This window comes from Prunus avium, chromosome 1 (genome assembly GCF_965620075.1).
Source record: "Prunus avium chromosome 1, drPruAviu1.hap1.1, whole genome shotgun sequence".
Lineage (NCBI taxonomy): Eukaryota > Viridiplantae > Streptophyta > Magnoliopsida > Rosales > Rosaceae > Prunus > Prunus avium.
In genome coordinates, this window is record NC_142284.1 from 3,910,827 (window position 1) to 3,937,709 (window position 26,883).

General features: G+C 38.4%; 2 protein-coding genes and 2 pseudogenes across 5 annotated transcripts; all 4 read left to right on the forward strand.

The window, feature by feature from the left end:
• The first annotated feature begins 1,980 nt into the window (after nt 1-1,980).
• LOC110750912 (uncharacterized) lies at nt 1,981-3,404 on the forward strand (annotated as a pseudogene). The gene is made up of 3 exons (XR_015835857.1): nt 1,981-2,356; nt 2,456-2,585; nt 2,671-3,404. The product of XR_015835857.1 is annotated as an uncharacterized LOC110750912 (transcript).
• Nucleotides 3,405-5,447: 2,043 nt separating this feature from the next.
• On the forward strand, nt 5,448-11,077 carry LOC110750868 (uncharacterized; annotated as a pseudogene). The gene is made up of 5 exons (XR_015835170.1): nt 5,448-6,134; nt 7,875-7,982; nt 8,050-8,253; nt 8,325-10,147; nt 10,398-11,077. The product of XR_015835170.1 is annotated as an uncharacterized LOC110750868 (transcript).
• A 523-nt stretch (nt 11,078-11,600) lies between these two features.
• Nucleotides 11,601-13,578, forward strand: LOC110750917 (pentatricopeptide repeat-containing protein At3g12770-like). Its single transcript, XM_021951310.2, has one exon. The coding sequence runs from the start codon at nt 11,675-11,677 to the stop codon at nt 13,565-13,567; it is 1,893 nt and encodes a 630-aa protein (XP_021807002.2). The 5' UTR covers nt 11,601-11,674; the 3' UTR covers nt 13,568-13,578.
• A 495-nt stretch (nt 13,579-14,073) lies between these two features.
• On the forward strand, nt 14,074-23,616 carry LOC110750935 (putative disease resistance protein At1g50180). 2 transcript variants are annotated; one of them, XM_088246652.1, is made up of 3 exons: nt 14,074-15,130; nt 17,772-19,575; nt 22,895-23,616. In XM_088246652.1, exons 1-3 carry the CDS (start codon nt 14,074-14,076, stop codon nt 23,124-23,126), a joined length of 3,093 nt encoding a protein of 1,030 aa, XP_088102778.1. In that variant the 3' UTR covers nt 23,127-23,616. The 2 variants fall into 2 exon arrangements, with proteins under 2 accessions (XP_088102778.1, XP_021807020.2); XM_021951328.2 differs by lacking the exon at nt 22,895-23,616 and adding an exon at nt 19,941-20,401.
• Nucleotides 23,617-26,883: the final 3,267 nt, after the last annotated feature.

Genomic DNA, 26,883 nt, shown 5'->3' on the forward strand with positions numbered 1-26,883 from the left:
GGGGACATTAGTGCCACATGGGAGGATGAGTGAGGATAAAATCAAATATTTTACTAGGGTACTACTAAAGTGCATGTATAGAAAAACTTGTCACGTAGTAGGACGAGTGATAGGAAAGTCTCGACCCGAGTTTCTAATGTGTGTTTGTGAGAAAATTTTCATTTCTTTGTAGCTTTAGACTATCGTTTGTATTAAAAAAAACAATTCACTACTTACAAAAACAAGGGTGAAAGACTATGATACAAAATATAGTTTAAAGATGCATACAATTCCACTTGCATGGATTCCATATCTATGAATCCTGCCTTTTAGCAATTGAGCAAATCTTTTATACCTAGACACTTAGATACAATCTTATAACTTAGATCTTAATTAAGATTTGTGTAATCATACTAATTTTGGCACCATTTCTGCATTCACTCAAATAAAAAACTTAAAGTAATTCTCAAGAACAGCAATTGGCTCCTTCCCTAATGAAATTCTATCTCAACAAAAATATCAAGATCCATCCAGCTTTAAATAAACCAAAATGGGACACAACTATATACAGATCATCATCATCAACTCACGGAGTTTCCAAAATACGACAACAGCCTATATGTTTCTAGAAACTCTTGGTTATAAAATTGTGCCTTGTAACCCCACATTATGCCCTAAATTTATCCTAAATCTACTTTGAAATGACACCTGTAAAGTAAAACAAAGCAAAGGGTAGTAGAATAAGGAACCCACATCAGATTTTTCTAGCTTAAGGTTAAGCACAGATGACATTGACATCCTTAGCTATTAAAATAAGTTTTAAGGGGGTTCACTTTTCTTGATTATCCGTACTAAGCACGGATTAGCATTGTCTCCAGAAATGTTAATTAATAATTAAAAAGGAAAAGAATAAATCAGATGTGATGATTCGGTGCTAACAAACGTGTGAGTATCTCATGCCTAATTTATGTCATTGTACAAGGGAGACTATCGAGTTAAAAGAAACATTTTACAGTTGCTGCACTATGAAAATTATCGAGTGTAGAAGCACTTTATTGCACAACCCAACAAGAGAGAGAGAGGTGTGACCGCATATGACTTTGGTGACGTTCCAAAATCATTAGTCCCCAACAAGAGAGAGAGAGGTGTGACCACATATGGCTTTGGTGATGTTCCAAAATCATTAGTCCCCTCAAAATGTACACCTGTTCATATTATTATAGTATTTTATAATTTCTCCTTCAAGATAATAGCCCCAAAGTATATTTAAATACTTAAAATCAGATTTAATTGTGATTATTTGAAACAATCACATTAAGAAGTAAGTAAATCCAGCACCTGGTGCAAGCCCATTGGCCCTCTAGTAATTTTCAAGTTAAGAAAGTTCCAACACCCACTTATTTCTACAGTGAAATTTCTTAAATTATCCTTAATTAGCATGCTATGAAGCTACTAGTTCTTCTTGTCCAAATGCATAAGCTCTACATACGTGGCCTCACGCCATGGGATCCTTTATCTATCTTTTGTCTCACTTTAGCATCCAACACTTTAATTTCAACTAAAAGATTTGCATCCTTACTAGAATATGTCACCCAATACAATAGCAAAACTTTTGGTTTCCCCAAATGCCCATGTTTGAGCGAAATATTTTTAACTGCATGATTGAAATAACTCATACGCTTGATTGATATAAAGTTTGTAGTTGACAGAAGTTTAATAACTACTTATTCGCGTAGGTGACAATCGCTAGCAAATGTCTTGTAGTTTATTTTTTTCACTAAACATGAGAGTGACTTTGAACCGTTGATGTGCGGGAATGATTGTCACTACTATCACATGTCTTCTAGTTGATTCTTGGTGTAAAATATCACACATTAAAGGTGAGGATAGAGATGATGATAAAGAGACAAAAAGAAATCATGGAACAATCTCAGACAAATCACAAATGGATATAAGCGTGGCAGAGTGGTTCTGTCATTACAGATCTGATGACGGAATTTGTGAGAGATCAGATCACCCGTACCTTAATTAAAAAAGTCGAAAGCATAGGGAGGATTTGAAAATGACAGTAAATTGACTGATGGAACAAAGTAAGGGGGGCTAGTGGTTATGCTGCAGATATATAAATATGCAACCAAAGATAAGCAAAATGCCATAAGGTTTTTCAAGACAAACTTTACAAGCTAAGCAAACACATAAAAATTCAGAGTTTTTGACATGTATTTGGGGATGATGGCAGGTCATCATATGGGTTGGGGTAGAATAGAAGAAGAGGGTTGGAGAAAAGGACCTTGGACTGCTGAGGAAGATGGGTTGCTTATTGAGTATGTAAAGCTTCATGGTGAAGGAAGATGGAACTCTGTGGCTAGGCTTGCAGGTATTTATAATTACAGCTTAATTCTTAATTAGATGCAGTTTGTATTATGTCTAATTATGGTTAACAAAAGCATCAAAATTGTACACTTTGATTATTCAGGACTGAAAAGGAATGGAAAGAGTTGCAGATTGAGATGGGTGAATTACTTGAGGCCAGAACTTAAGAGGGGGCAGATAACTCCACATGAAGAGAGCATAATTCTAGAGCTACATGCTAGATGGGGGAATAGGTATGTCTTCTTCTTTTTTGTTCTATTTTTGGTTTGATATTTTTCCTGTTTTAGCGAGCTTAGTTTCTGCTTTGAAAAAATTCAGGTGGTCAACAATTGCAAGAAGCTTGCCTGGAAGGACTGACAATGAGATCAAGAACTACTGGAGAACCCATTTCAAGAAAAAGGCAAAACTGCCTTCCGATGCCTCCGACAAGGCGAAAAATCGCTTCTTGAGGAGGAAGCAATTTCACAATCAGCAACATCAGCAGCAGCAACAGCAACATTTACAAGTGAATCAAGAAGAAGTGAAAAGAATCATGGCCTTGCTGGATGAAAATAATGACACAAAATTGCCATGCTTCTGGCCTCAAGTTAAGCAAGGCATGGAGACTATAAGTACATATCCTCATCACACAACTGATCATCAGGAGCAAGGCTTCTACTATTCCATGCTCAATGGAAATGTGTCTGTGCCTGAAGCCTCCAATAACGAGGACAATTTTCTGTGGGATGGTTTGTGGAACTTAAATGATGTCCATGGCAATTTTAGCTCAACATGCGCAACAGGAAAAGCTAGCTAGTTTGCACAATTTGAGTGTTCCCTTATGTTAAATCTGAGCAATCTTTGGTTTTGCAGGTATGGTGTAATATTAATAGCTAGAGTTCTTCTAAAATGTCACTAGCTTAAAGTATGGAGTTGCAAATTTTCATAAAAGGCTAAACTTTCTGCCTTTCAATTCTGTTTTGGTTGCTTAACACCAATAAATACGGTTCCTTTGGTTGGTAGCCAAAATGTTCTCTTTTTTGTTGCTTGTCTAGTGTTAACGATAGATTGAGCAAGAAATTAAACAATATAATTGAACCTCTTTATATAGAGAAATTCTTGAGTCCGATTAAGAACAATATCACTCATTCGGCTACCCATAAACAAAAAACAAATCATATATTTATACGTGAAATCTTTATTTTTGTATGTGAGTAGACGAGTGACGTGTTCCACCCACCGGACAAAAGATGAAAAAAAATCACTCACTCAATCAAACCTAATTTGTACTTTGAAAAACACGGAAGAGCGCATGACATCTTTAAATACTTTTTTAGATTTAGTACTAGGCTGGCTTAGTCATGTCAAACTTTTAGTGACATTTTTGTCGTCATATTCTTTAGGAAAATGCTAGAGGTACCAACTTTGGGCACCAACTTGCTCATCAACTCTCTAATAGAGCATGGGACCCGTTGTATTGGCGGACTCCACCTCTATTAGAGAGTTGGTGAGCAAGTTGGTGCCCAAAATTGGTGCATCTAGCACCACCCTATTCTTTATGCTATTGAGAGAAAATATGCAATACATTTATTTATACTATGAGGGTGTCTTGTCTTGTATCAAGATAAGAACTAGATTCTTTTAGTTGTGCTTATTTTTTTATGTTATCTTTTGTGACTTCCTCATTATCCCGTTGGACATCCGTCCTTCTTTAGATGAAATACAGCGGACAGTAAATTAACTTTGCCTATAATGCAAAACTAGTCTCTAATTCGACTTTCATCATGGTCTATGTAATTTTAATTTTAAGAATATGACTTATATTCTTACTTACTTTACACAAACCCTTATTTTCGTTAATTGAGTGGAGGAACTGGCTATGTATCGAGCTAAATTACACAAACCCTAGTGAAAATCAAGCCAAATTACATTCGCCCAACATATATTCCCCCAAAATGACCACTTCGTCTACTCAATTGACGGAAATAAGAATTTTACCTGTAATGTTAAATAATTACATGGGTAACTCATAAGAATTTTATGGTCATAAATATCAAATAACTACATGGGTAATAATGCCCAAACTAGGGACCTCAGTGCAAATGAAACTACAAGGATACTTTTGTAATTTGGTCATTAACTTCCTTTGAGAAGAGGGGATTATGATAAGTCCAAATATTCTTAAGCCCAAACATTTCAAGGCCCAAAGTCCACCTTAGCTCTAGGCCCAGACTTTAGCAGCTCAACCCCTTCCAGCCGAGCCAACTATATTTCAAACTCCCCTCTTCTCTCACTTTCAGTTCTGCAACTCTCCGAGTCTTTCTTTACTTTCTTCTGCAGTCTCCCATTGTCGGTGGACGTTCCCTTATTCTTTTCTATTTACTTCAATCAACTTCTCCTGCTGGTCTCGTGCGTGAGTGTAAAAGGTGAAACGACAAAGCTCACATGCCGTTTGATTGACAGAGCCACATAGTTTTCGAAGCGGGCTGAAGGTGAGGGCAGGGCACTAATATTTATCTGCAGTGATTTTTAAATTTTATAGAAAATATGCCTCTTCTATTAAACATTGTTTCCGCTTTGCATAACAAGAATAGATGGAGAGCTGATAATGGTGTGTTTTTAAGCAGGTGATGTTTGGTTGCTGGATGAAGCACGGACACTGCTAATCTCCAAAAACTAGGATTCGATACGTCATGGATATGGTTATTAAAAATAGAAATTAGGTCAGTCGAGGTCTTCTTCTTCTTCGCGCGCTCCGATCTCTCTCTCTCTCTCTCTATATTCACACGCAGCGCCCAGGGGCTCCTCAACAGCCCCTCAACGGCAAACTTGGCCCGGAGCTCGTGTCTGATATGTCGGACCGTATCCGAAGCGTATCTTATCCAAACGAGTATCCTTTTGTGGAGCTGAAAATTGTAACTTGAATGGTGAGTTTTATTTATCATTATATTAGAGAAAGATTATATTTTCAAGTTATTTCAAGGCTTCAAAAAGGGGAAAAAAAAGTTTCTTAGTATTTGTAAACCTTTGCTGATGGATTATGAGTTTGTTTTGAATTCTTTTTGTGCGGACGTATCTGATTCTAAGGTTATTTTCTATTTGAAGTTTGAGCTGAAATGGAAAGGAACTCAGCAGCATGTGTGATGGAATGGAGCAGAGCTAGAAAAGGCCCTGCGCTCCAAGAAATCCGGTCGCTCGCTTGAAGCCATTTCGGAAATCAGTCCAAGACTCCAACAGTTAAGTAGAGAGCCAGACCCTTCTCCAGCTGTCTACTATGTGTTCGACCTAATTCCTGGTGAGGACAAGCTCTTCTCCAATGCTATCATCCTTCCATTCGAATGTGGAGAGAAGCACACAAGACTCTGTATTTTCAAGACCTTTCTGTTTGAGTGCAGGAAGAGGAACAAACGGAAACAGTGTAAAGGAGTTTTGTGCAAAACTCGGGTTCACATGCAGGTAGAATTGCTGAGGAGAGTTAAGGTTGTGTTTGACAGTGGGGATATTGAGGTAGGGCTTTGGCTTTGGGTCTGTTTGGCTGTTGGGCGCATTTCGCTAAAGAGAGTCCGAGTATACGATACTTGGTGCTTTCTAGTTTGGTTTCTTCTCATGTTTTGGAGGTAAAAGCATCGTTATTTGCAGCAGGATGTTTTGCTGAGTTATCAGAGGACTTTGCTTGTGTTGTCTTGGAGATGCTGCTTCAGATGATGAGTTCACCAGAAACCTTGCCTGCTCTAAGGTTGGCCGGAGCACGATTATTTGCCAAACTTGGGTGCTCCTATTCTCGTGCAAATAATGCTTACAAGGTTGTATTGCAATTCAATTTTTTTTACCTGACTTCTTTTGTAGTTTTTCACTTATGTATTAGATTCTAATGCTCACTGTTGTGTAGATACAGCTGCACCAAAATGGATTCAACTGCATCCTCAACTTGTGATACTCGCAAGTGCACGAGCCGTTTGGTAGTATAGCATATGTAAGTGCGAGGTCGATCCCACGAGGATTGGTGATTGAATGATCCAATTCATTTCCCTACACAAAACAGAAATGAAAAAGAAAGGAAATAAATAAAACAAGAAAGAAAGAAAATAACTAACTCAAGTAGATAAGTTCCCAAGTTCAATTAGATTAACGGATTGATTCTAGCTAATGTATGATTAAGCCATGGTGTTTGGTCATAACCTTGTGTTCCTAATTCCCTAATTTGATCATTTGTTGTCTAACCTAAAATTAAGCATTAGGAACCCATTAAGCATAGAAGAACAATTTAAACAACCAAGCATGTATCTAATCCCTGTTGTCGAATGTCCATACATACTCTTCCTATTCATAGTTCAATTCGAATTAAAGCATGGTGTCTACTCTTAATTCAAACCAAGATAGCTAACATGCAAGCCTAAATGGTGATCAATCAATCATTCAAACTAGCATATTAACTTATAAGCATAATGAATAAGAACAAAAACCATAATTGAAACTTGGAAACTAATTCAACTTGAAAACTTAAGAAAAGAATTTACATTACAAGAAAAATAAATTACAACTAAGAAAACATTAAAGAAAGCTAGAATTGAGAACTAGAAAGGAAAACTAAGAGAATTTGAGGGAGAGAAGGGAAGGGAGCTCTAGAGAAGTGTTTGAGAGCTCCCCCCTTGGGGTGTGTTTACAAGCTTGGGAAACCTCACTATATATAGGCCTAAGGAAGCTGAAAATCTGAATTAAGTATGGCTAATGCATACAACACTTTGTTTTATAAAATCTGAAATGGTTGATGCACTTCACTAATGCATACAACACTTCCATTATAAAATCTGAAATGGTTGATGCACTTCACTAATAAATCCCACCAGCAGCCCTAGCTCATCTTCATGTCACCATGACCAAGCTTCCAACCAGAAATAATAGCTCATCCTGAGGTCAGCATGACCAGCAACTTCAAGGGCTTACGAATTGGGCTTCCCTTAAGCAAATTAAGACTTTAAGCACTCAAACTTGAAGTTCAGAATGTCTTCTTTCCAGCCATATATCATTTGGGCCAATCCAAGGTCGGAGGAGGAAGTTAAGGCCAAAACAAATTGCTAACTCATTTTGCGCGCTGATAAAATCCATCCTGAGCATGGCTCTGTGTTTGCTAGGTAACAGACTCCACAATTATCCAATGGGGCTGAATTTCGGATATGTTATAGTATACACCCATTGGAACAACTTTCATGAAGAATGTGGCCTCATCCGAGCTATGTAGGTTGCTGAAACAAAGCTTGCAATATGACCTACGAAACTGGGCTGGCAGGGGACTGTAGCCAAAATTGAGTTTGTCTTTAAGCTCTTCATCCATTCATCCAAATTAGGCCCTAACATGCATGGATTGCATCATTTACTATCAAAAGCCCTCATTATTACCTAAAGCTCAATGAACTGAAAGATAAACACAAAAAGGATTAAAAGCACAAGTTTAACTCAAAAACATAACCAAATCATAAGCTAGAAGGGTACAAAATGATATGTAAATATGCACCGATCACTCACTGAACGCTGCTTTGTTGCAGACATGTCTAAAACTGCTATTAGAGTTCTCGGATGAGGATTACCAGGTTGCGATGCTGGTTTTCCTCTCAAAACTTGCTTCCAGGTCAACCATTCTTATATCTCAGCAGGTAATTATTTTGGTAGCACATTCCTCAAAATTCTTGACCCATACTTCTTATTGCTATCTGAATGCAGGTGGACTTGCTTCTCCTGTTTCTTAGCCATGAAAAGAGTCTTCAGCTGCGAGCAACAGCAGTAAGATGCCTACATTTTATTTTCAGTCAACGAATGTGTCACATTCCTGTAAATGCATATCTCGTGAAAGTGTTGTTAAGCATACTAGATGAACCTCAAATTCCGACATCCATGCTATGTGAGGTTCTTCAAACTTTACGTAAGGTTGTTTCTCAGCTCATACAGATGATTTTGTTATTTGTTGTTTATGTTGACTCACCTTCAGCATTCTGCAGATGATTTTATGTATGCCACACAATCTACCCTATGATGTCCTCGAATCTTTGAAGCTGTTAAGCATGGCTGAGAATGCACCACCATCTCCTATCACATCCGAGAGCCTGTTAGCGATTTCTGTTTTGGTAGATATGTCAAGAAGACTAAAAGGAAAGAAGTACAGGGATGGGATCTCTCGTGCGTTGTTACTCTCTTCAGCCATCTCAGATGATCTTGCGTATCATAGATCATATCACCATAATGGTGAAGCCAGTTTTGGATCTTTGTCAGAATGCCACTGTTGAGTTTCAACAAGTTAACTGCCTGCTCAATCTTCTTTTCCTTCTAATCCAAGAATATCCTGATTTACATGTCTTAGTGCTGGGTCAAATATCTGTTTTAGTCAAGTCTCTCTCATATATGCATGATGATCTCGTTGCAACAACAGAAACAGATGCATGTATTCGTTATAGTGTAGACTTGAAAAGAGAGAAGAGCAGAATTGTCAGATCAAAGCTTCTATTTAAGGTGTACAGGTTTTTGGTGGCCTTTCTTGAAAATCTCAATGAAGCTGGTGCCATCTCCACTGAAGTATTTGACGAAGTGAAGCTTCTGGTCGAACTTGTATGCCAAAGCAACTTGTTTGAATGTCATACATACACACTCTACTCTCTGTTGCTGCGTTGTCAAATAATTTGGGGTAACATAGTAAATGAGAGTGAGGGAAGTTGCAATCCTGATAGAAACTCGGGCATATCTCTTGATAATTGGCCTGCTTACAGAGTCTGGGTGTATGCAGCGTGTCAAGGAGATTGGCTGACCACGACTTTTATATTGAAGCAGTTAGTATTAAAGGTTCGTTCTAATTCCTGCAGCTGCTGGGTGAAGTCATTAGTTCAATTTGCTGAATCTGAGAGGAAACTAGAGCTGCTGCTATTACCAAAACAAGGGTTAGAGACACATAAATTACATCTTACACCTTTGGGTAATGATTTAGGTTGCCAGGATGCAGCGAGTAATATCAAGGAGCATATTTACAGCACAGAGCTAGCAGCAGCTTACAATGGTCCTTGTTCTTCTTTGGAAACATTAGAACTTGATGATGTCCAAACGGGCCACACTTTTTATTTCCAACACTGGTTTTTGTCCTTAAGAGTGAAGGTAATAAGAGCTGTGGTGGATATAGTTAAAATTTTGGGAAACATTCCATTTGATCAGGACAACACTACCAATAATGGAAAGGTTGAGAACCTTATAGTTGGATACCTCATATCTTTGCAGAAAATTACTCAAATATCTCTGCAGTTGAAGAGGCTAGCATGAGAATTTGATCTAGTTACAGCATCTTTCATTGACATGGACAAAAAAAGTTCAAAAGTAATTTCGGAACTTGCAATGAGTTGTTCCCTGTTGGCCTTCTGTACTGGATTTGCTCTCTACATTCCAAGCCTAATTAAACCTATTTCTAATAGTTGTCTGGGAATTCTAGAGAGAGTTTTAGACGCAATGTTGGTTCAAAATCTAGTTGGACGGTTGGGGAACACCAACCCTGAAACCAGTAAAAATCTGCCTGCTATTGGAGGCGGGTAGAAATCCCATGGATTGTTTTCACATGCAGTCGAGAACCCCAAGCATGTAGGATTGGTTCTGAAGCAAGATATATTCTTAGTGTTTGTAATTATGCGGTTTCAGGGATTGCTGGCTTGAAAAGTAAGGCAAACAGAGTACATAATGAGGAAGGACTATCCCAATTACCCAAGGATGGCTTAAAGCTTCTGTATGACATTCTTATGAAATGGATGCAAATCCCCTTCCGTACGCCCAAGTACTTCTTTAAATTAAGGTACACTGTCCACTGTTATTTTAACTAGAAAATCTTTTTGTTGATTTCTCAATTGAGTTTATAAGACAGGAGGAGAAATAAAAAGGTACGTCCTGATAAGAGAATTTCTCTATACATATCATATGCTTTATCCTGTTTTAACTGTGTAATTTTTGTTAGGTTATCTATTAACATCATATTATTAAGTATACGATTTTTTCTTTTCCATTTACACCATCATTCTAATGTTTATGATTTACATAAATTTCAGGCCTTGCCTTGGTTCAGAACTCTTCGCTGTCAAAGAAACTAGAAACCCAGATGGAATGTATGTTTCCCCAGGCTTCAACTTGTCATCAAATCTGCGACTTCAATTAAGAAATGTGGCACCAGATGTCCCAGTTCGGTTGAAAAACTTGTACTGCATGCTCTGCAGTAGAGTAACCTTTCAGGAACCAAGAGAAAGTGGAGTAAACAATCAGCAAAAGCAGGGTAGTTATCAAGCTCGGGAAACTGATGACATGGTAGAGATGAACGAAAAGCTGTTGCAGTATGTAACAGAGTGCAGTACAAAAAAGAGTAATAAGCGTCAAAGGGGCAACAATGATGGTGAGTTTGTAAATTCGTTTGTGCGTTTCAAACTGAATGAAAGAGGGCAAGGGTTTGCAAATTGCGTGCTTGATGTTTCTGCTTTTCCAGTGCGTTCTTATAGAATCAAATGGCATAGCTGTTGTATTGATAGCTAGGGTACTCGTTGGACCCTCCCCTCTTTGAATTTGGGACCTGTATTTACTGTACAGAGGTTATAGGTTGATTTTTTAAATAAATTAAACCAAACTTGTAAATGATCTTGTTCTCTGTATTGATTCTACTGTATAGTTTGTAATTTTTCCAATCTACTTTACGAAGAAATTGTATCCTGCAATATTAGCCAATGGCTGTTCAATGTTGGGATGTACACTTGGGAAGCTTGAATTGTCTATTTTGTGAGATTCATGCGAGAGCAAAGCCAGAACAGACAACGCTCGAAATTCTATATTGAGGGTGTCATATATGGACCTTGCGTGTGGATCTTCATATTAGTTACATGATCATTTCATTAAACTTAAGTGAAGTTAATATTCAAATGAATTATGTGGCTAATATGAAGGTCCACATTTGTGGTCCATATATGGCACCCTCACCATCGAACGACTCTAGACAATGCAAGAAGCAATATTTTTTGTGTGTGAATGGGGTCTAGTCGAGTGGAAAAGGGCCTTCATTTGCAGATCGGTGGTCTCATATTTGAATCCCATGACACTAATGTGTGAGAGAAAAACTCTCTCTCCTTTCCTAACTTTAGCAAAACAAAAATAAACCCAAGAAACAAATTAAAAAGAAAAGCCCAACACAAATTATAGCCCAAAAGTCATCAATAAATAATAATAACAAACATATAATGAATATTCTTTTAAAAGACAAGCAAGAACAAAATTAGTCGTTCAACTAGAGTTCCTTTCAGAACTTCAAATCCCCCGCCGAATTCAAACTACCTCTCCGTGCTTAATGAACCTCTCGTCTGCACGCAAGACATTTACCCTCATAACCTCACGCAATTACACTTGTGCCACTGTGCTCCACCAGCCTTTGAACCTCCACCATTTTCTTCAGCTTTCAGTTACCCACCACTCTCTTTCACTCACTCAACAAGCTCACGCTCAAGTTCTCACTCATGGCCTCCAACAAAACCCTTTTCTCGCCACAAAGCTCATCTCTGCTTATGCTCTTTGTGGAAACCCAACCAAGTCGAAACTCGTCTTCCACTCTGTTGAGCTCAAGAGTATGTATTTATGGAACTCATTGATTAATGGGTATGTGAGAAATTGTGTTTATAATAAAGCTTTTGAGCTGTTCAAAGAAATGTGTAACCGTAATGTATTGCCGGATGATTATACCTTAGCGACCATGGCCAAAGTTTCCGGCGAGGTTCAGGATTTGGTTGCCGGGAAATCTGTTCACGGGAAGAGTATAAGAGTGGGTTTTGTTTTGGATACTGTTGTTGCCAATTCTCTGATGTCTATGTATTGTAAATGTGGCAATTTTGGTGAATGTTGGAAAGTATTCGAGGAAATGCCTCAAAGAAATGTGGGGTCTTGGAATGCTATAATAGCAGGATATACAAGTTCTGTGGATGATGATTCTGATAAGGAAATTTGGGAAATTGCTAAATGCATGCTAATGAATGGGGTGAAACCAGACGGGTTTACTGTTTCAAGTATTTTGCCTCTGTGCGGAGGTGATAATATTGAGAAATGGGATTATGGTAGGGAACTTCACTGTTATATTGTAAAGTATGAATTGGATTTGAAATGGGGTTCAGATGTTCATCTTGGGTGCTGTTTGATTGATATGTATTCTAGGAGTAGTAGAGTTGATTTGGGGAGGCGGGTATTTGACCGCATGAAGTGTAGAAATGTATATGCTTGGACGGCGATGGTCAATGGTTATGCGCACAGTGGAGCTCCCGACGAAGCATTGGTTCTTTTTCAAAAGATGCAGGTCGAAGATGGAATACAACCCAATAGAGTATCCCTAGTAAGTGTCCTTCCTGCTTGTAGTTCACATGCTGGTTTAATGTGGGGGAAACAGATTCATGGGTTTGCTATCAGGAAGGAAATGAATCACAATGTATCGTTATGTAATGCTTTGATCGATATGTACTCGAAATGTGGGAGCTTGGATATTGCAAGGCAAGTCTTTGAAGATGATTCTTTTTCGAAAGATGCAATCTCTTGGAGTTCAATGATTTCAGGATATGGTTTACATGGAAGGGGTGATGAAGCCATTGTCTTGTATAATAAGATGCTTCACCTTGGAATCAAACCAGACACAATAACTATAGTTGGGATCCTTTCCGCTTGTGGCAGGTCAGGACTGGTAAACGAAGGCCTTTCCATTTATAGCTCTTTATCAACTGATTTTAGAATTAAACCAACAGTGGAGATCTGTGCTTGTGTGGTGGATTTGTTAGGCCGATCAGGAGACCTCGATCGAGCATTTAATTTCATCAAAACAATGTCTGTAGAACCTGGTCCAAGTGTTTGGGGGTCTTTAGTTACTGCTTCTGTGTTGCATGAGAATCGTGACATGCAAGATCTAGCTTACAGGTTCCTTATTAAACTAGAACCCAAAAACCCTTCAAATTATATTTCGCTATCGAACTTCTATGCCTCTTCTAGGAGGTGGGACGTTGTAGCTGAAATGAGAAGAATGATGAAAGAAAGAGGGTTGAAGAAGGCACCAGGGTGCAGCTGGATAAGCATTAATTCAAAGACGCATTGTTTCTATGTTGCTGATAAAGCACATCCTTGTTCTAATTCAATCTATCGGATGCTTGACTACCTTATCTTAGTGATGAAGGGAGCCTGCTATTCTGATGATTTTGAACATCCAGCATAGATCCTTTTTATATTGGGTTGATACTACCATTTAGTGATATAATGATAGTTGTTAGTTTCTTACACAACTTTGTAAATATTTGGACATTAACGCATTGCTTAAAAGATTTGCAGCACACCAGTTCATGCTACTTTAGATATGCAGATGGGGCTGCTCATAGAGTGTCACAATTATGCTCTACATAGAGGTGGCCCTGTGTTTGGACGCTATGTTAGAAGATTTATTTTTCTTGTACTGTGGAGGTTATCTTTTTTATTAAAAAAAAAAGAAATAAAAAAGGGGCAGCCTCAATGATCCAGGGTTGGCCACATCAGTTTTCGTTTTTTCGTCAAGTCAAGGCCGCATCAGCTTAATATAAGGTTTTCTTTTTCTTTTTTCACACTTGATGATACCGTGTATCCCTGTCCACCACACAAACAACAAATAGATATTCTCATGAATCAATCTAAAAACTAGATCTGGTTTACTTGTTTTCGTTTTGGGGAAGAGAGTAAGCAGTAGAGAGAATGGCTGAGGCAGTTGTTTCCTTTGTGCTCGAAAGTCTTAGAGACTTCACCATTCAGGAAGCCAAGTTCTTGACTGGAGTCAGCCATCAAGTTGAGGTTGCACAAAATGAGCTGCAATTGATGCAGGGATTCCTCAAAGATGCAGAAGCAAGACAAGGACAAGATGAAACGCTCCGTATTTGGGTTGCCAAGATTAGAGATGCTGCTTATGATTTGGAGGATGTCATCCAAACTTATGGCTTGAAAGTGGTTTCCAAGAAGAAAAGAGGTGTGAAGAAGTTTCTCAAAAGATTTGCCAGCATCTTCAAGGAAGGGGTCAATCTTCACAGGATTGGGAAAGAAATTGAGAATATCACTACCAAAATTTCTGCGTTGAGGTCGAGTTTGCAGAGTTATAATATAAAGGAAATAAGGGACAGAGACAGTAGTGGTGGTGAATCTTCCTTGCAATTGCATAAGAGGCAAGGACTACTCAGGCGAAGTTATTCTCATGTTGTTGAACGTGATGTTGTTGGGTTAGAGAACAATGTAGAAGAATTGGTAATGAATTTAGTGAAAGATGAAAATCGTCATCAAGTTATATCTATTTGGGGGATGGGCGGTTTAGGGAAGACCACCCTTGCAAGACAGCTTTATCATCACAAAAAAGTAAGGCACCATTTTCATAGTTTTGCTTGGGTCTGTGTATCTCAACGGTGTCAAGTAAGAAAAGTTTGGGAAGGAATTCTCTTCAAACTGATTTCTGCTACCAAGGAACAAAAACAAGAAATTAAGGAAATGACTTATGATGAAATAGCAAAGAAGCTTTTTCGTGTCATGGAAGAAATGAGATGTTTGGTGATCCTTGATGACATTTGGAGTATCAAGACATGGAATCTTTTGAAGGTTGCATTTCCAAATGTGGAAACAGAGAGCACAATACTGCTTACTACACGCCATCAAGCAGTAGCTTCGCTCCCAAATAGAAATGTTTTTTTCCACAAACTCCAGCCACTCAATGAGAATGAGAGTTGGAACCTACTTGAGAAGAAAGCAATATCTGAAAGGGCTGATATCGGTATTTTCTCACACTTACTCTTTTTTGTTCCAGGTTCTTAGTTATATATAGCAAGCCACATAGAAACCATTACATAGCAACCCTTTACAATTTTTGAATACTGTCAAACATGCAGCAATTTTTGGCAAAAAAGAAGAAGAAAAGAACATGTAGCAATTTTATTAACTGCCTTACTTGGTCACACATTTGTTAGGTAGCTGTTGCATTCCTAAAAGGACACAAATTAATGTGCAAACAACCAATTAAAAATACCCGCAAGTGCACGAATCTAATGAAGTATAGATTATGTAAGTACGGGGTCGATCCCACGAAGAACTTGTCGGCTTCCTATAAGTTCTAATTTGAGTACAAAGAGAACACTTAATTAACACACCACAAATGCACAAATGAAATAGGGAAACTAGAAATGAGTAAAGAAGTGTAAAAGAAATAAAACAACACAAGAAAACTAAAGAAAAACACAAACAGCACTTTTTATCACCCTTTTATCACCTATGAACAGTGCTAAAGCGACCGGTCGTGAGGCAGAAGCGACCGGTCGTTTTTGGGCAGAGTCGAAACTCAAATTTTGACGTGAAAAGCGACCGGTCGTCAGGTAAAAGCGACCGGTCGTTTTTGGGCAGATTCGTTTTCTCTGTTTTTCAGTTTCGACCTCTGTCCAGTGTTTTGCCTATAACTTTCCAACCGTACGTCCAAAATTCAAGTTCTTTATACGGTTGGATTCAGCACAGAAAATGCAAGAACACAACGCGGACCAAAAGTCCAAAACAGTTACTAAAATAAACAGAATTCAGTAAACAAGACACACAACGTATCAAACACACAACTCACACACACATTGGGGGGGAGGGGTTTTGGTTTGGTTCAAGTGACCTATTTCTATTGCATGAAAGTAAATGGACTTTGAATTTAAATGAGAATAGCAGAGATGAATTATCAAATTGTGAAATTAAAATGTAACAAACACTAGGGTTTCGGAATCCACCCTAAACAATTCTACCAAAGTTCATGAATACTCAAGTAATGAACTCTAAACGTGTTGATGAAGATGTTCGCAATCAAGACCATGGGTCGTGGCTCAAGACGCATTGATTCTCTCTAATATACGTAAAGTGCATGGTTCGTGCTACAATACTTGTGCCCTCCTCATAACCGAACCTAGGTATGGTTCGTACTTCGATTCAATTACAAGGAGAACCCATTAAGTTCAAAGAGAATATGAACATCACAAGAATCCTAATAGCATGGTGTTTACATTAGGTATTCAAGAAACCAATTCACATGGATGATTCTTACTTCATCCATTTATTGCTTAGGATAACATGAGGATACACATAATCCCAACAATCTCAAGAAGCATGCTTTCAAAGGTGATCAATCAAAGAAGAACATACATCAAGGATAGATTAATTTGGTGAATTGGAATTCATCAACAATATCTAGAAATTCATACACTCAAGCATCAAAACAATAAGGTAATCATGTTTAGGGCTTCAACCTAAGCCCTAGCTATGGAGTTTAGTTGCTCATACTTATTCCAAATACAAATTCAAAATAAAATTAGAAAGAGTTTACAGATTTTGAGAAAATGATGAAAGCTTCAAGGTCATCAATGGTGGAAGCTTTCTTCTCCACTTTGCTTGGCTGCACCTTGGCTTTTTCCTAGCTCCAAGCTCTCCAATCTGCTCTCAATGTGTAGAATCATCGAATGAATTGGCTACCCACGTTCAAAACCTCTCCCAAAATCTGATTGCACTTTCCTTTCCATTGCCCATCAATTTCCAGCTCACAAATATAATATAAAACTCATACTTTCCTTAAAGCCTTTGCCCTTGTCCCCTTGCCATGATGAAGCTTTGTCCTCACAAAGATGCCAAAAGCTTCAGAAAATATCTCATTTACAAAGGTAATTCCTTGTTACCAAGAGTTATGGTAACAAGAAATTAAGATGACACAAAGGAGGTAAAAGCTGGCCAAATCCGGATTTCCAGAGCTGTGGTAACATGCTGGATTGGTTGGATAGGCAATACTTGTCCAATGGAGCTCAAATTTGGATATGTTGTAGTTAACATCCATTAGAACAAGTCTCATGAAGATCATGACCTCATCCGAGCACCAGAGCATGTTGATCCCAGGCCAAGAAGTTGACCTACGAAAATGAACAAAAACAGAATTTATAACTAATAATGCACTTTTAGCTCATTTTCATCACAACCAAGGTAAAATCTAAGAAAACACAAAAAAGAAGTAAAAAGCTATAAAATGTCAAGAACTAACTCAAAATAGTGGGTGAATAACATGAAAAATCATGTGTAAAAAATGAACCGAACAGTAGCAAGATGGGAATTTATCTTATGCAATTGCAAATAATAATGAGGACAATGCTAGACAATTCAAAATTTTCTCCACCTTCTCTTCAATCCAACGAAATCCCATACATATTTTGTGTTGGTCCAGATTTTATTTTTTCATTTTTTTCATTTGGCATGTGTTAAAAAATCCAAACTTATAATAAGACAAAGGATATTAGTAAATTTCGGGATTTCACAATTTTAATTTTTAATCATTCAAGCAAAGGATACGCACGACAATTACTCATACTACAAGTATGTATTTGATTTTTTTCTTTCTTATTTTTCAGATTTGGGAATTCTCACAAAGAAGAGAGAATTAGGAATGAAGATGCTCCGACATTGTAAAGGTTTGCCATTAGCCATCATTGTGCTTGCTGGAGTTCTAGGCAGAAAAAACACTATTAGAGAATGGGAGAGAGTGTATGAGAATGTTCATGAATACATAAGTAGAGGCATAGGTCATGAACAAGAATATGAAGGTGTATCACAAGTGTTGGCATTGAGTTATGATGACCTACCGTATTACTTAAAACCATGTTTTTTATATTTAGGTCATTATCCTGAAGACTGTAATATTTGGGTGAGCAAATTGACTAAGTTATGGGTGGCAGAAGGTCTTATTTCCTTGAGACAACAAAGACATGGTTTGGGGGAAACAATGGAGGATATAGCACGTGATTGCTTAAGTGAGTTGGTGGAAAAGTGTTTGGTTCAAGTGGGAACAAGTGGTTCAACTGGGACAATTAAAACTTGTCGAATCCATGATCTTGTACGAGACATGTGTTTGTTAAAGGCAAAAGAGGAAAGCTTTTTCCAGATTAACTATTCTTTGCAAGAAAATGAGGCAGCTAATCCATTTACTTCTTCTATGGCAGCCAAGGCAGCACAATTGGGGAAAATTCGAAGACTTGCAATTTACTTGGATGAGAACGCAGATAGGTTGGTTTCTTCAAGAGATGAAACAAATGGGCACGTAAGGTCTCTATTATTCTATGGCCTAAGAGAATGGAAGCCAAAAAGTGAAAAAGTATTACTATCTCCGTTGAAGGATTTCAAAGTGCTTAGAGTTTTGAAGGTTGAAGGTCTTTATAAAGTAGAAGTAGAGTTGCCAAGTGAAATTGGAAATATGGTACACTTAAGGTTTCTAAGCGTGAGGAGTAGCGAAATAAAAAAGTTTCCGCCATCCCTAGGTAATTTAGTATGCTTGCAAACTCTTGATTTTCGTGTTTCAAGTTATATCAACATGGTCATCCCAAATGTGATAAAGAAGATGAAACAATTAAGACATTTATATTTACCCTTGAATTACACAGCAAAGGATAACATGGAGCTGTCTACTCTTGGCCATCTACAGACCTTATATAACATTTCAAGCGAGTATTGTGATTTGAGAGATGTTGGTAGATTAACCAATCTTAGAAAATTGAGAATAAGACTGTCAAGGTCTTTGCAAAATTTGGAGGAAATCTTAAAATCTACAAGCAACATGCTTAACCGTATCCGGTCTCTAATTGTAGATAACAAAATGAATAGCGGTGAAGAGCAAGCTATGCAAATAGTATCAAGCTGTTGGCATATATACAAATTGGAGTTGGTAGGGCCAATCGCAGAATTACCGAAAGAGCTCCACAACTATCCAAACCTCACCAAGTTAGTATTGTGGGAATGTGTTCTCAAGGAGGACCAAATGGGAATACTAGAGAAGCTGCGAAACCTAACAACTTTGCGCCTTGGATATAACACTTTCCATGAGAATACAAAGATACTGGTTTTCTCCAAAGGAGGCTTTCCTTCTCTTCAATTTCTTTATGTTTCTAGTATGAACCAAATAACAGAGCTGAGGGTAGAGGAAGGAGCCATGCCTAGTCTCTGCCGATTGAGGATTTCATATTGCAGGGGATTGACGGCGCTTTCAGATGGGCTGAGTTATCTTACTAATCTCAGGAAATTAACCATTACAGGGATGCCTAGAGAACTCCACCATCGGATTCAGGAAGATGGAGAGGATTTCTATAAAATTCAACACGTACCTTCCCTTGTAATTGGAGAACCATACGACGAGTACGACGAGTACGATGCAATGATGGCAAGGTAATTTCTTTCTTTTTATTTTTTATGTTTTAAAATGTGCATTTTTAAGCGAAATATGGGGTCCCCTGTTTAGCTATGTTTGATTGGTTTTTGCTTGTGCTTGTGAGTTGTGAGTAAGAAGCTTAATCTAAAAGCCAACATGTTAAATTTCCTTATTTTATTACTTATAAAATGAAGCACCGACACTGACACCGACACCAAGAGCACAATATGATAATTCTATCGCATTCCAAATTCAAGTTTACGATGGTTCCGTGGCCATCTTATAATAATATTTCATGGCATATTAAAATACATCACCATTAGTTTTAGATGTTCTTTTTGAAGTCAATCAAGTAAGAGTTGAATATTTATGTGCATTTCAGAATCTTTGAGATGGAGAATCTTTCCATTGCTACGCGAACAACAATTAGAAAGCGAGAGGTAAACTGAAGCTACACTCTTGGCAACTTACAGACCTTACATATGCTTTCAAGTGAGTATTGTAATTTGAAAGATGTTGCTGGATTAACCAATCTTAGAAAACTGGACATAAACCTATTGTAAACCGCGTATCATTCTCGTATATGTGACTTGGGGCTAGAGCAATTCCAGGATAGGTGACTCACTGGGAAGTTGTTCGTGAGTTCCCAGAAACAAAATCGTGAGGACAAAGAGGGGGGCCAGAAACAACACTACCAATAATGGAAAGCTACTCAAATATCTCTGCAGTTGAAGAGTCTAGCACGAGAATCTAGTTACAACATCTTTCATTGACATGGACCAAAAAAGTTCAAAAATAATTTCAGAACTTGCAATGAGTTGTTCGCTGTTGGCCCTCTGTACTGGATTTTTTTTTTTTGGTCAACAAAGATATCAAATAAGCCAACCGGCAAAGGCCCAAAGGGGAGCCAAACCCAACAACACAAACAGGATAGACAAAAACAAACCAAAGAATAAAAAAAGGACAGGAAACCAAACCAGCAAAAGAACAAAACAAACAAAAAGAGACACACAACAGAAGATTAAGCACCAGGCGGAGGGCAAGGAAGACCATCCCGAGATAAAATATGAACTAGAGAGGATGGAGGTCGCTCAAGCCACGACTCCAAGCACATCCCCTTCCTGGCAAGCGAGACAACGGCATCCGCAGACTGGTTCGCTTCACGGGGCACCCATGCCCAATTCAGATTTGTGAAATAGGCTTTAAGAAACCTAATATCCTTAAGGATAGGATACAACTCCCAATTACAGGAAGAAATATCCCTCTTAACAGAACTAATAGCCACTTGAGAATCAGATTCCACTACAACATTAACCAAATTCAACTCTTTAGCTCTCAAAAGACCATGTTTCAAGGCCAAAACTTCAGCCATAAGTGGAGAATGGGCACGCACCTGAGCAGCAAGACCCCCAATACAAGAACCAACAATCTTCCGAATAATAACTCCAACTCCAGCCATAGCAGAACCATATTTCCAAGAACCGTCAGTATTAATCTTAACAAAAGAAGAAATGGGGGGTAGCCAATGAGAAGGATGAGAAGAAGTCTGAATAGGCATACCGACAGACCCAAGAACTGGGTTCTCAGTAACATTCCAAAATTCTGACACTGCCAAACAAGCACGAGAACTAATAGCTGCAGGCACAATTGGGATATCATTATAAACAAATTTACACCGAGCCTTCCAAATATGCCAACAAGTGAAAGCAGCAACCGACAAAATCCACCTAGAATTGGGTGAAAACATACTCTCCCCTCTCAAGAGGCTGCCCAACCATCTATCCAAAGAAGTAAAACATTGCAAATCCACGCGATAGCCAATTGCGCTTCCAAACCAAACACAAGCTGTCCAAGGACAAAGGACCAGCATATGTTCAATTGATTCAGTACTCTCCAAACAAATAGGACATAAATGCGAAGAGGACAACTTACGCTTGTAGAGATTTAAGAAGGACGGGAGAATATTAGAGACCGCTCGCCAAAGAAATTGTTTCACTTTCGGAAGGGTTTTGGATTCCCAAATGATCTTCCAAGTATCAAGAGAAATGGTATGCGAAGATTGTGCCTTAGCCAGCGGACACCTGATGTTTTGATTCACAATCCAATTATAACCCGACTTCACAGTAAAGTTACCGGACTTCACCCATGGCCAAACCAGTCGGTCACCAGAAACTGACCCCCCGATCGGAATAGCCGTAATAGCATTAAGCTCATGTTGGGAGATAAGATGAGCAATGGGTAACAAATTCCAAACTCCCTTATCCCAATCAATTAACTCACACACCTTGATAGGAGCGTCCACCTGAACAGGGAGTCTAGGTCGCAAATAACCACCTGGGATACCTGGGATCCATTTATCAGCCCAAATTGAGGTAGAAGATCCATTTAGAATTTGCCAATGAGCTCCAGCAAGAATAATATCCCGACCTACCAGAATGCTAGACCAAGCCCACGAAGCACGGCCTCCTTTTTGAGCCTCCAAGAAGCTGCAATCAGGAAAATATAAACCTTTAAGAATCTGGACCCATAAGGCACCCGGGTTGCAAATAATCCTCCAGGCTTGCCGAGCAAGCATAGCATCATTGAAATAACCTAGGTTTTTGAACCCCATTCCTCCAGCTGCCTTAGATAAACCCATCAGCTCCCAACGCTTCCAATGAATTTTATTTCCCCCTACTGAATTATTTCCCCACCAGAAATTTGCAATAAGTGAATCAATTTCACGACATAGAGTAATTGGAAGTTTGAAACACGACATGGGGTAAGAAGGGATAGCAAAAAGAACAGCCTTTATCAAAATCTCCTTACCAGCTTGCGATAAATGCTTTTGCTTCCAACCTTGCACTTTCCCCAAAATTCGCTCTTCAATATAATTAAGAGCCTCTTTCTTAGACCTTCCCCAAATAGTAGGTAACCCCAGATATTTCCCAGGATTATTTGCTTCTTTGACCCCAAAAATCCAACTTAAATCCTTTCTAACCCAAACAGGGGTATTAGGGCTGAAAAAAATATTAGATTTGTCAAGATTGATTAATTGCCCAGAAGCCAAACAATAATCAAACAATATTTCCTCCATCACTACACAATTATGATTTGTAGCAACAAGAAAGAAAATAGAATCATCAGCAAAGAACAAGTGGGTCAACATAGGACAATGTTCGGTTCATTTTTACACATGATTTTTCATGTTATTCACCCACTATTTTGAGTTAGTTCTTGACATTTTATAGCTTTTTACTTCCTTTTTGTGTTTTCTTAGATTTTGCCTTGGTTGGGATGAAAATGAGCTAAAAGTGCATTATTAGTTATAAATTCTGTTTTTGTTCATTTTCGTAGGTCAACTTCTTGGCCTGGGATCAACATGCTCTGTTGCTCGGATGAGGTCATGATCTTCATGAGACTTGTTCCAATGGATGTTAACTACAACATATCCAAATTTGAGCTTCATTGGACAAGTATTGCCTATCCAACCAATCCATCATGTTACCACAGTTCTGGAAATCCGGATTTGGCCAGCTTTTACCTCCCTTGTGTCATCTTAACTTCTTGTTACCATAACTCTTGGTAACAAGGAATTACATTTGTAAAATAGATATTTTCTGAGCTTTTGGCATCTTTGTGAAGTCAAAGCTCCATCATGGCAAGGGGACAATGGGCTAAGGCTTTATCAAAGGTGGTAGTTTTATATTAAAAGGTAAAAGCTGGAAAGGAGGAGAGAGGGAGGAGAAGTCAAAATTGCAATCTGATATTGGGAGCCTTTTGATCGTGGGAAATCAGGCTATTCCACATTCTACACAACTTGAGAGCAGCTTTTGGGGAGCTAAGAGCAAGGAAGGAGAAGGAGGTGCAGCCAAGGAAGAAAGGAGAAGACTTCCACCATTGAAGACTTCAAGCTTTCATCATTTCCAAATCTGTAAACTCCTTCTAGTTATATTTCGAGTTTGTATTTGGAATAAGTATGAGCAACTAAACTCCATAGCTAGGGCTTAGGTTGAAGCCCTAAACATGATTACCTTATTGTTTTGATGCTTGAGTGTATGAATTTCTAGATGTTGTTGATGAACCCCATTCACTAATTGAATTTTATGATATGTGTTTGCTTCCTTTGCTTAATCACCTTAGGTTGTATGCATGTAGCTAAAGTTGAGAAGTTGTGTAAGATAACCAAGAACACAATTTCTAATTAGCAACAAATGATTGAACTTGTTTAAGTGAGCATCATGTGAATTGGTTTCTTGACAACAATTGATGAATTCCAATTCACCAAATTAATCTATCCTTGATGTGTGTTTTCCTTGATTGATTACCTTTGAAAGCATGCTTCTTGAGGTTGTTGGGATTATGTGTATCTTCATGTTTTCCTAAGCAATAGATGGATGGAGTAAGAACCATCCATGTGCATTGGTTTCTTGAATACCTAATGTAAACACCATGCTATTAGGGTTCTTGTGATGTTCATATTCTCTTTGAACTTAATGGGTTTTCCTTGCAATCGAATTGAAGTACGAACCATACCTAGGTTCGGTTATGAGGAGGGCACAAGTATTGTAGCACGAACCATGCACTTTACGTATATTAGAGAGAATCAATGCGTCTTGAGCCACGACCCATGGTCTTGATTGCGAACATCTTCATCAATACATTTAGAGTTCATCACTTGAGTATCCATGAACATGGGTAGAATTGTTTAGGGTGGATTCCGAAACCCTAGTGTTTGTTACATTTTAATTTCACATTTTGATAATTCATCTCTGCCATTCACATTTAAATTCAAAGTCCATTTACTTTCATGCAATAGAAATAGGTCACTTGAACCAAATCAAAAAACCCCCCCAATGTGTGTGTGAGTTGCGTGTTTGACACGTTTTGTGTCTTTGTCACTGAATTTTGTTTGTTTCCGTAATTGTTTTGGACTTTTGGTCCGCGTTGTGTTCTTGCATTTTCTGTGCTGATTCCAACCGTATAAAGAACGTGAATTTTGGATAAACGGTTGGAAAGTTATAGGTCAAAAACTGGACAGAGGTCGAAACTGAAAAACAGAGAAACGAATCTGTCCATATGGTGATAAACGGGTGATAGAAAGTGCTGTTTGTGTTTTTCTTTGTTTTCTTGTGTTGTTTCATTTCTTTTATCTTCCTTACTTCATTTTTAGTTTCCAATTTGTATTGTGTTTGTGTGTTGTGTAAAATTAGTGTTCTTTACGTACTCAAATTAGAACTTATAGGAAACCGACAAGTTCTTCGTGGGATCGACCCCGTACTTACATAATCTATACTTCATTAGATTCGTGCACTTGCGGGTATTTTTAATTGGTTGTTTGCACATTAATTTGTGTCCTTTTAGGAATGCAACAGACAACGAGTATGCAGATAAATTCCCTGAAGCTGACCCAAAGAGCTATTGTAATTGATCATATTAGATAAAGCCTCACTGACAAGCAGAAACAAGTAAGGAGAAAGTGGGTCACCCTCACGGAGACCCCTAGAAGGGCAAAACTGAGGCCCAACTTTTCCATTCAACATCACAGCAAATGAAACAGAGCTCACACACCTCATAATAAGAGAAACCCACTGATCATTAAATCTCATCTTGTACATCATAGCCTGCAAAAAATCCCACTCAATACGGTCATATGCTTTATTCATATCCAGTTTCAGGCCCAACTCAAACTTACATTTTGATTTTTTTAATCGCAAGTGATGGAATGCCTCATGAGCCAGAAGAACATTATCTTGGATCTGACGGTGGGGAACAAAAGCATTCTGGTGTGAAGAAATGATGTTTGGAAGGATTACCTTCAGCCGATTCGCTAAAATCTTTGCCAAAAGCTTATAACTGTTATTGCATAGACTAATAGGCCTAAATTGCCCTAATTCTTCAGGATGTAGGACCTTTGGGATTAAAACAATATGCGTCATATTCAAATTAACGATTTGATGTCCAAAATTGATGAAATCAGAAGCCGAATCATTCACTACAGTACTCACAGTAGACCAATAACGTTGATAAAACAAACCGGGGAAGCCATCAGGCCCCGGTGCCTTAAGGGATCCTAACTGAGTCACAGCAGTTTTTACCTCATCCAAACTCAAGGGACGAGTCAAGGAGTCATTCATATCCGCAGACACAATAGAAGGAGTACACAAGAGAACCTTACTCCAATCACGAGTGCCAACAGTCTTAAATAAGTTCCGAAAATAATCATCAAAAGCTAGATGAATGGAAGGTTCAGTTACTAACCAATTACCCGACAGTGACTTGAGTCTCAAAATTCGATTATACTGCCTTCTTTGAAGAGTAGAGATATGAAAGAATCTTGAATTAGAATCACCAGAAGTGAGCCATTTTACACGAGACCGTTGGTGCCAGAAAATCTCTTCTAACTTCCACAAGGAGTCAATAGAAGAAATAATATTATCTGCATGCACCCTTACATCAGCATCATCCATGAAATTTTGCAACCCTTTCAACTCCCCATAAAGAAAATCAATTTGAAACCTGCGATCCTTGAACTTCAGTTTGCTCCAATTTTGAAGCTTCAATTCACAAGACTTGAGGCTCAAATCCCATCTAGACAAGTTATCCCCATTATTAGCTAAATCCCAGCCCTGCTGCACCACACTTTCGCACTCAGGATCCTCCGCCCAAATAGCCTCAAAACGAAAAGGTTTAGGCCCAGCAATAATGCGAGAAGAAGTTTCAACTAAAATGGGACAATGGTCTGACCCCATCATAGGACAGTGGTACACCTGAGACTCAGGCCAAGCAATTAACCATTCCTCATTTACCAGCCCTCTATCAATCCTTTCTTGAATAAAATTTCCATCCACATGATTATTTTGCCAAGTAAACCACTGCCCAATATATCCAAGATCCAACAAGGAATTGGAGTCCATAAATCTCTGAAGACGGCGGGGAGTAGAGTACAGAATAGGATTTCCACCAGACTTTTCATGTTGCCATAACAATTCATTAAAATCTCCGATACACAACCAGGGAGTATTATTGGTCCAGAAAAAACGATCCAAAGAATCCCAAAATCTAGCTTTATCCCTATAGTGCGGAGGACCATAAACCCAAGAAACACGAGCCTCAAAAGAGTCAGAGACATTAGTGACAACAGTATCAATCATATTTTTAGTTGCAGAAAGAATCTCAACTTTAACATTGAAATTCCACCAGAGACCCAAGCCCCCAGAAAGACCTTCCGCATCCACAGTGAATCCAAACATATACCCACACTCCAAATGCAGCTTCACCATTCTAGGACCACAAGACTTGGATTCCATTAGAAAAACAATAGAAGGTCGCACTGACTGCCCCTG

Excerpts from the sequence above, each read along its gene's own strand:
- LOC110750917 (XM_021951310.2), top strand. The coding sequence starts at position 11,675 with ATGAACCTCTCGTCTGCACGCAAGACATTTACCCTCATAACCTCACGC.
- LOC110750935 (XM_088246652.1), top strand. The coding sequence starts at position 14,074 with ATGGCTGAGGCAGTTGTTTCCTTTGTGCTCGAAAGTCTTAGAGACTTC. Across the intron at positions 15,131-17,771 it reads ATCTGAAAGGGCTGATATCG|ATTTGGGAATTCTCACAAAG; the intron begins GTATTTTCTCAC and ends CTTATTTTTCAG. Across the intron at positions 19,576-22,894 it reads TACGATGCAATGATGGCAAG|GTCAACTTCTTGGCCTGGGA; the intron begins GTAATTTCTTTC and ends TCATTTTCGTAG.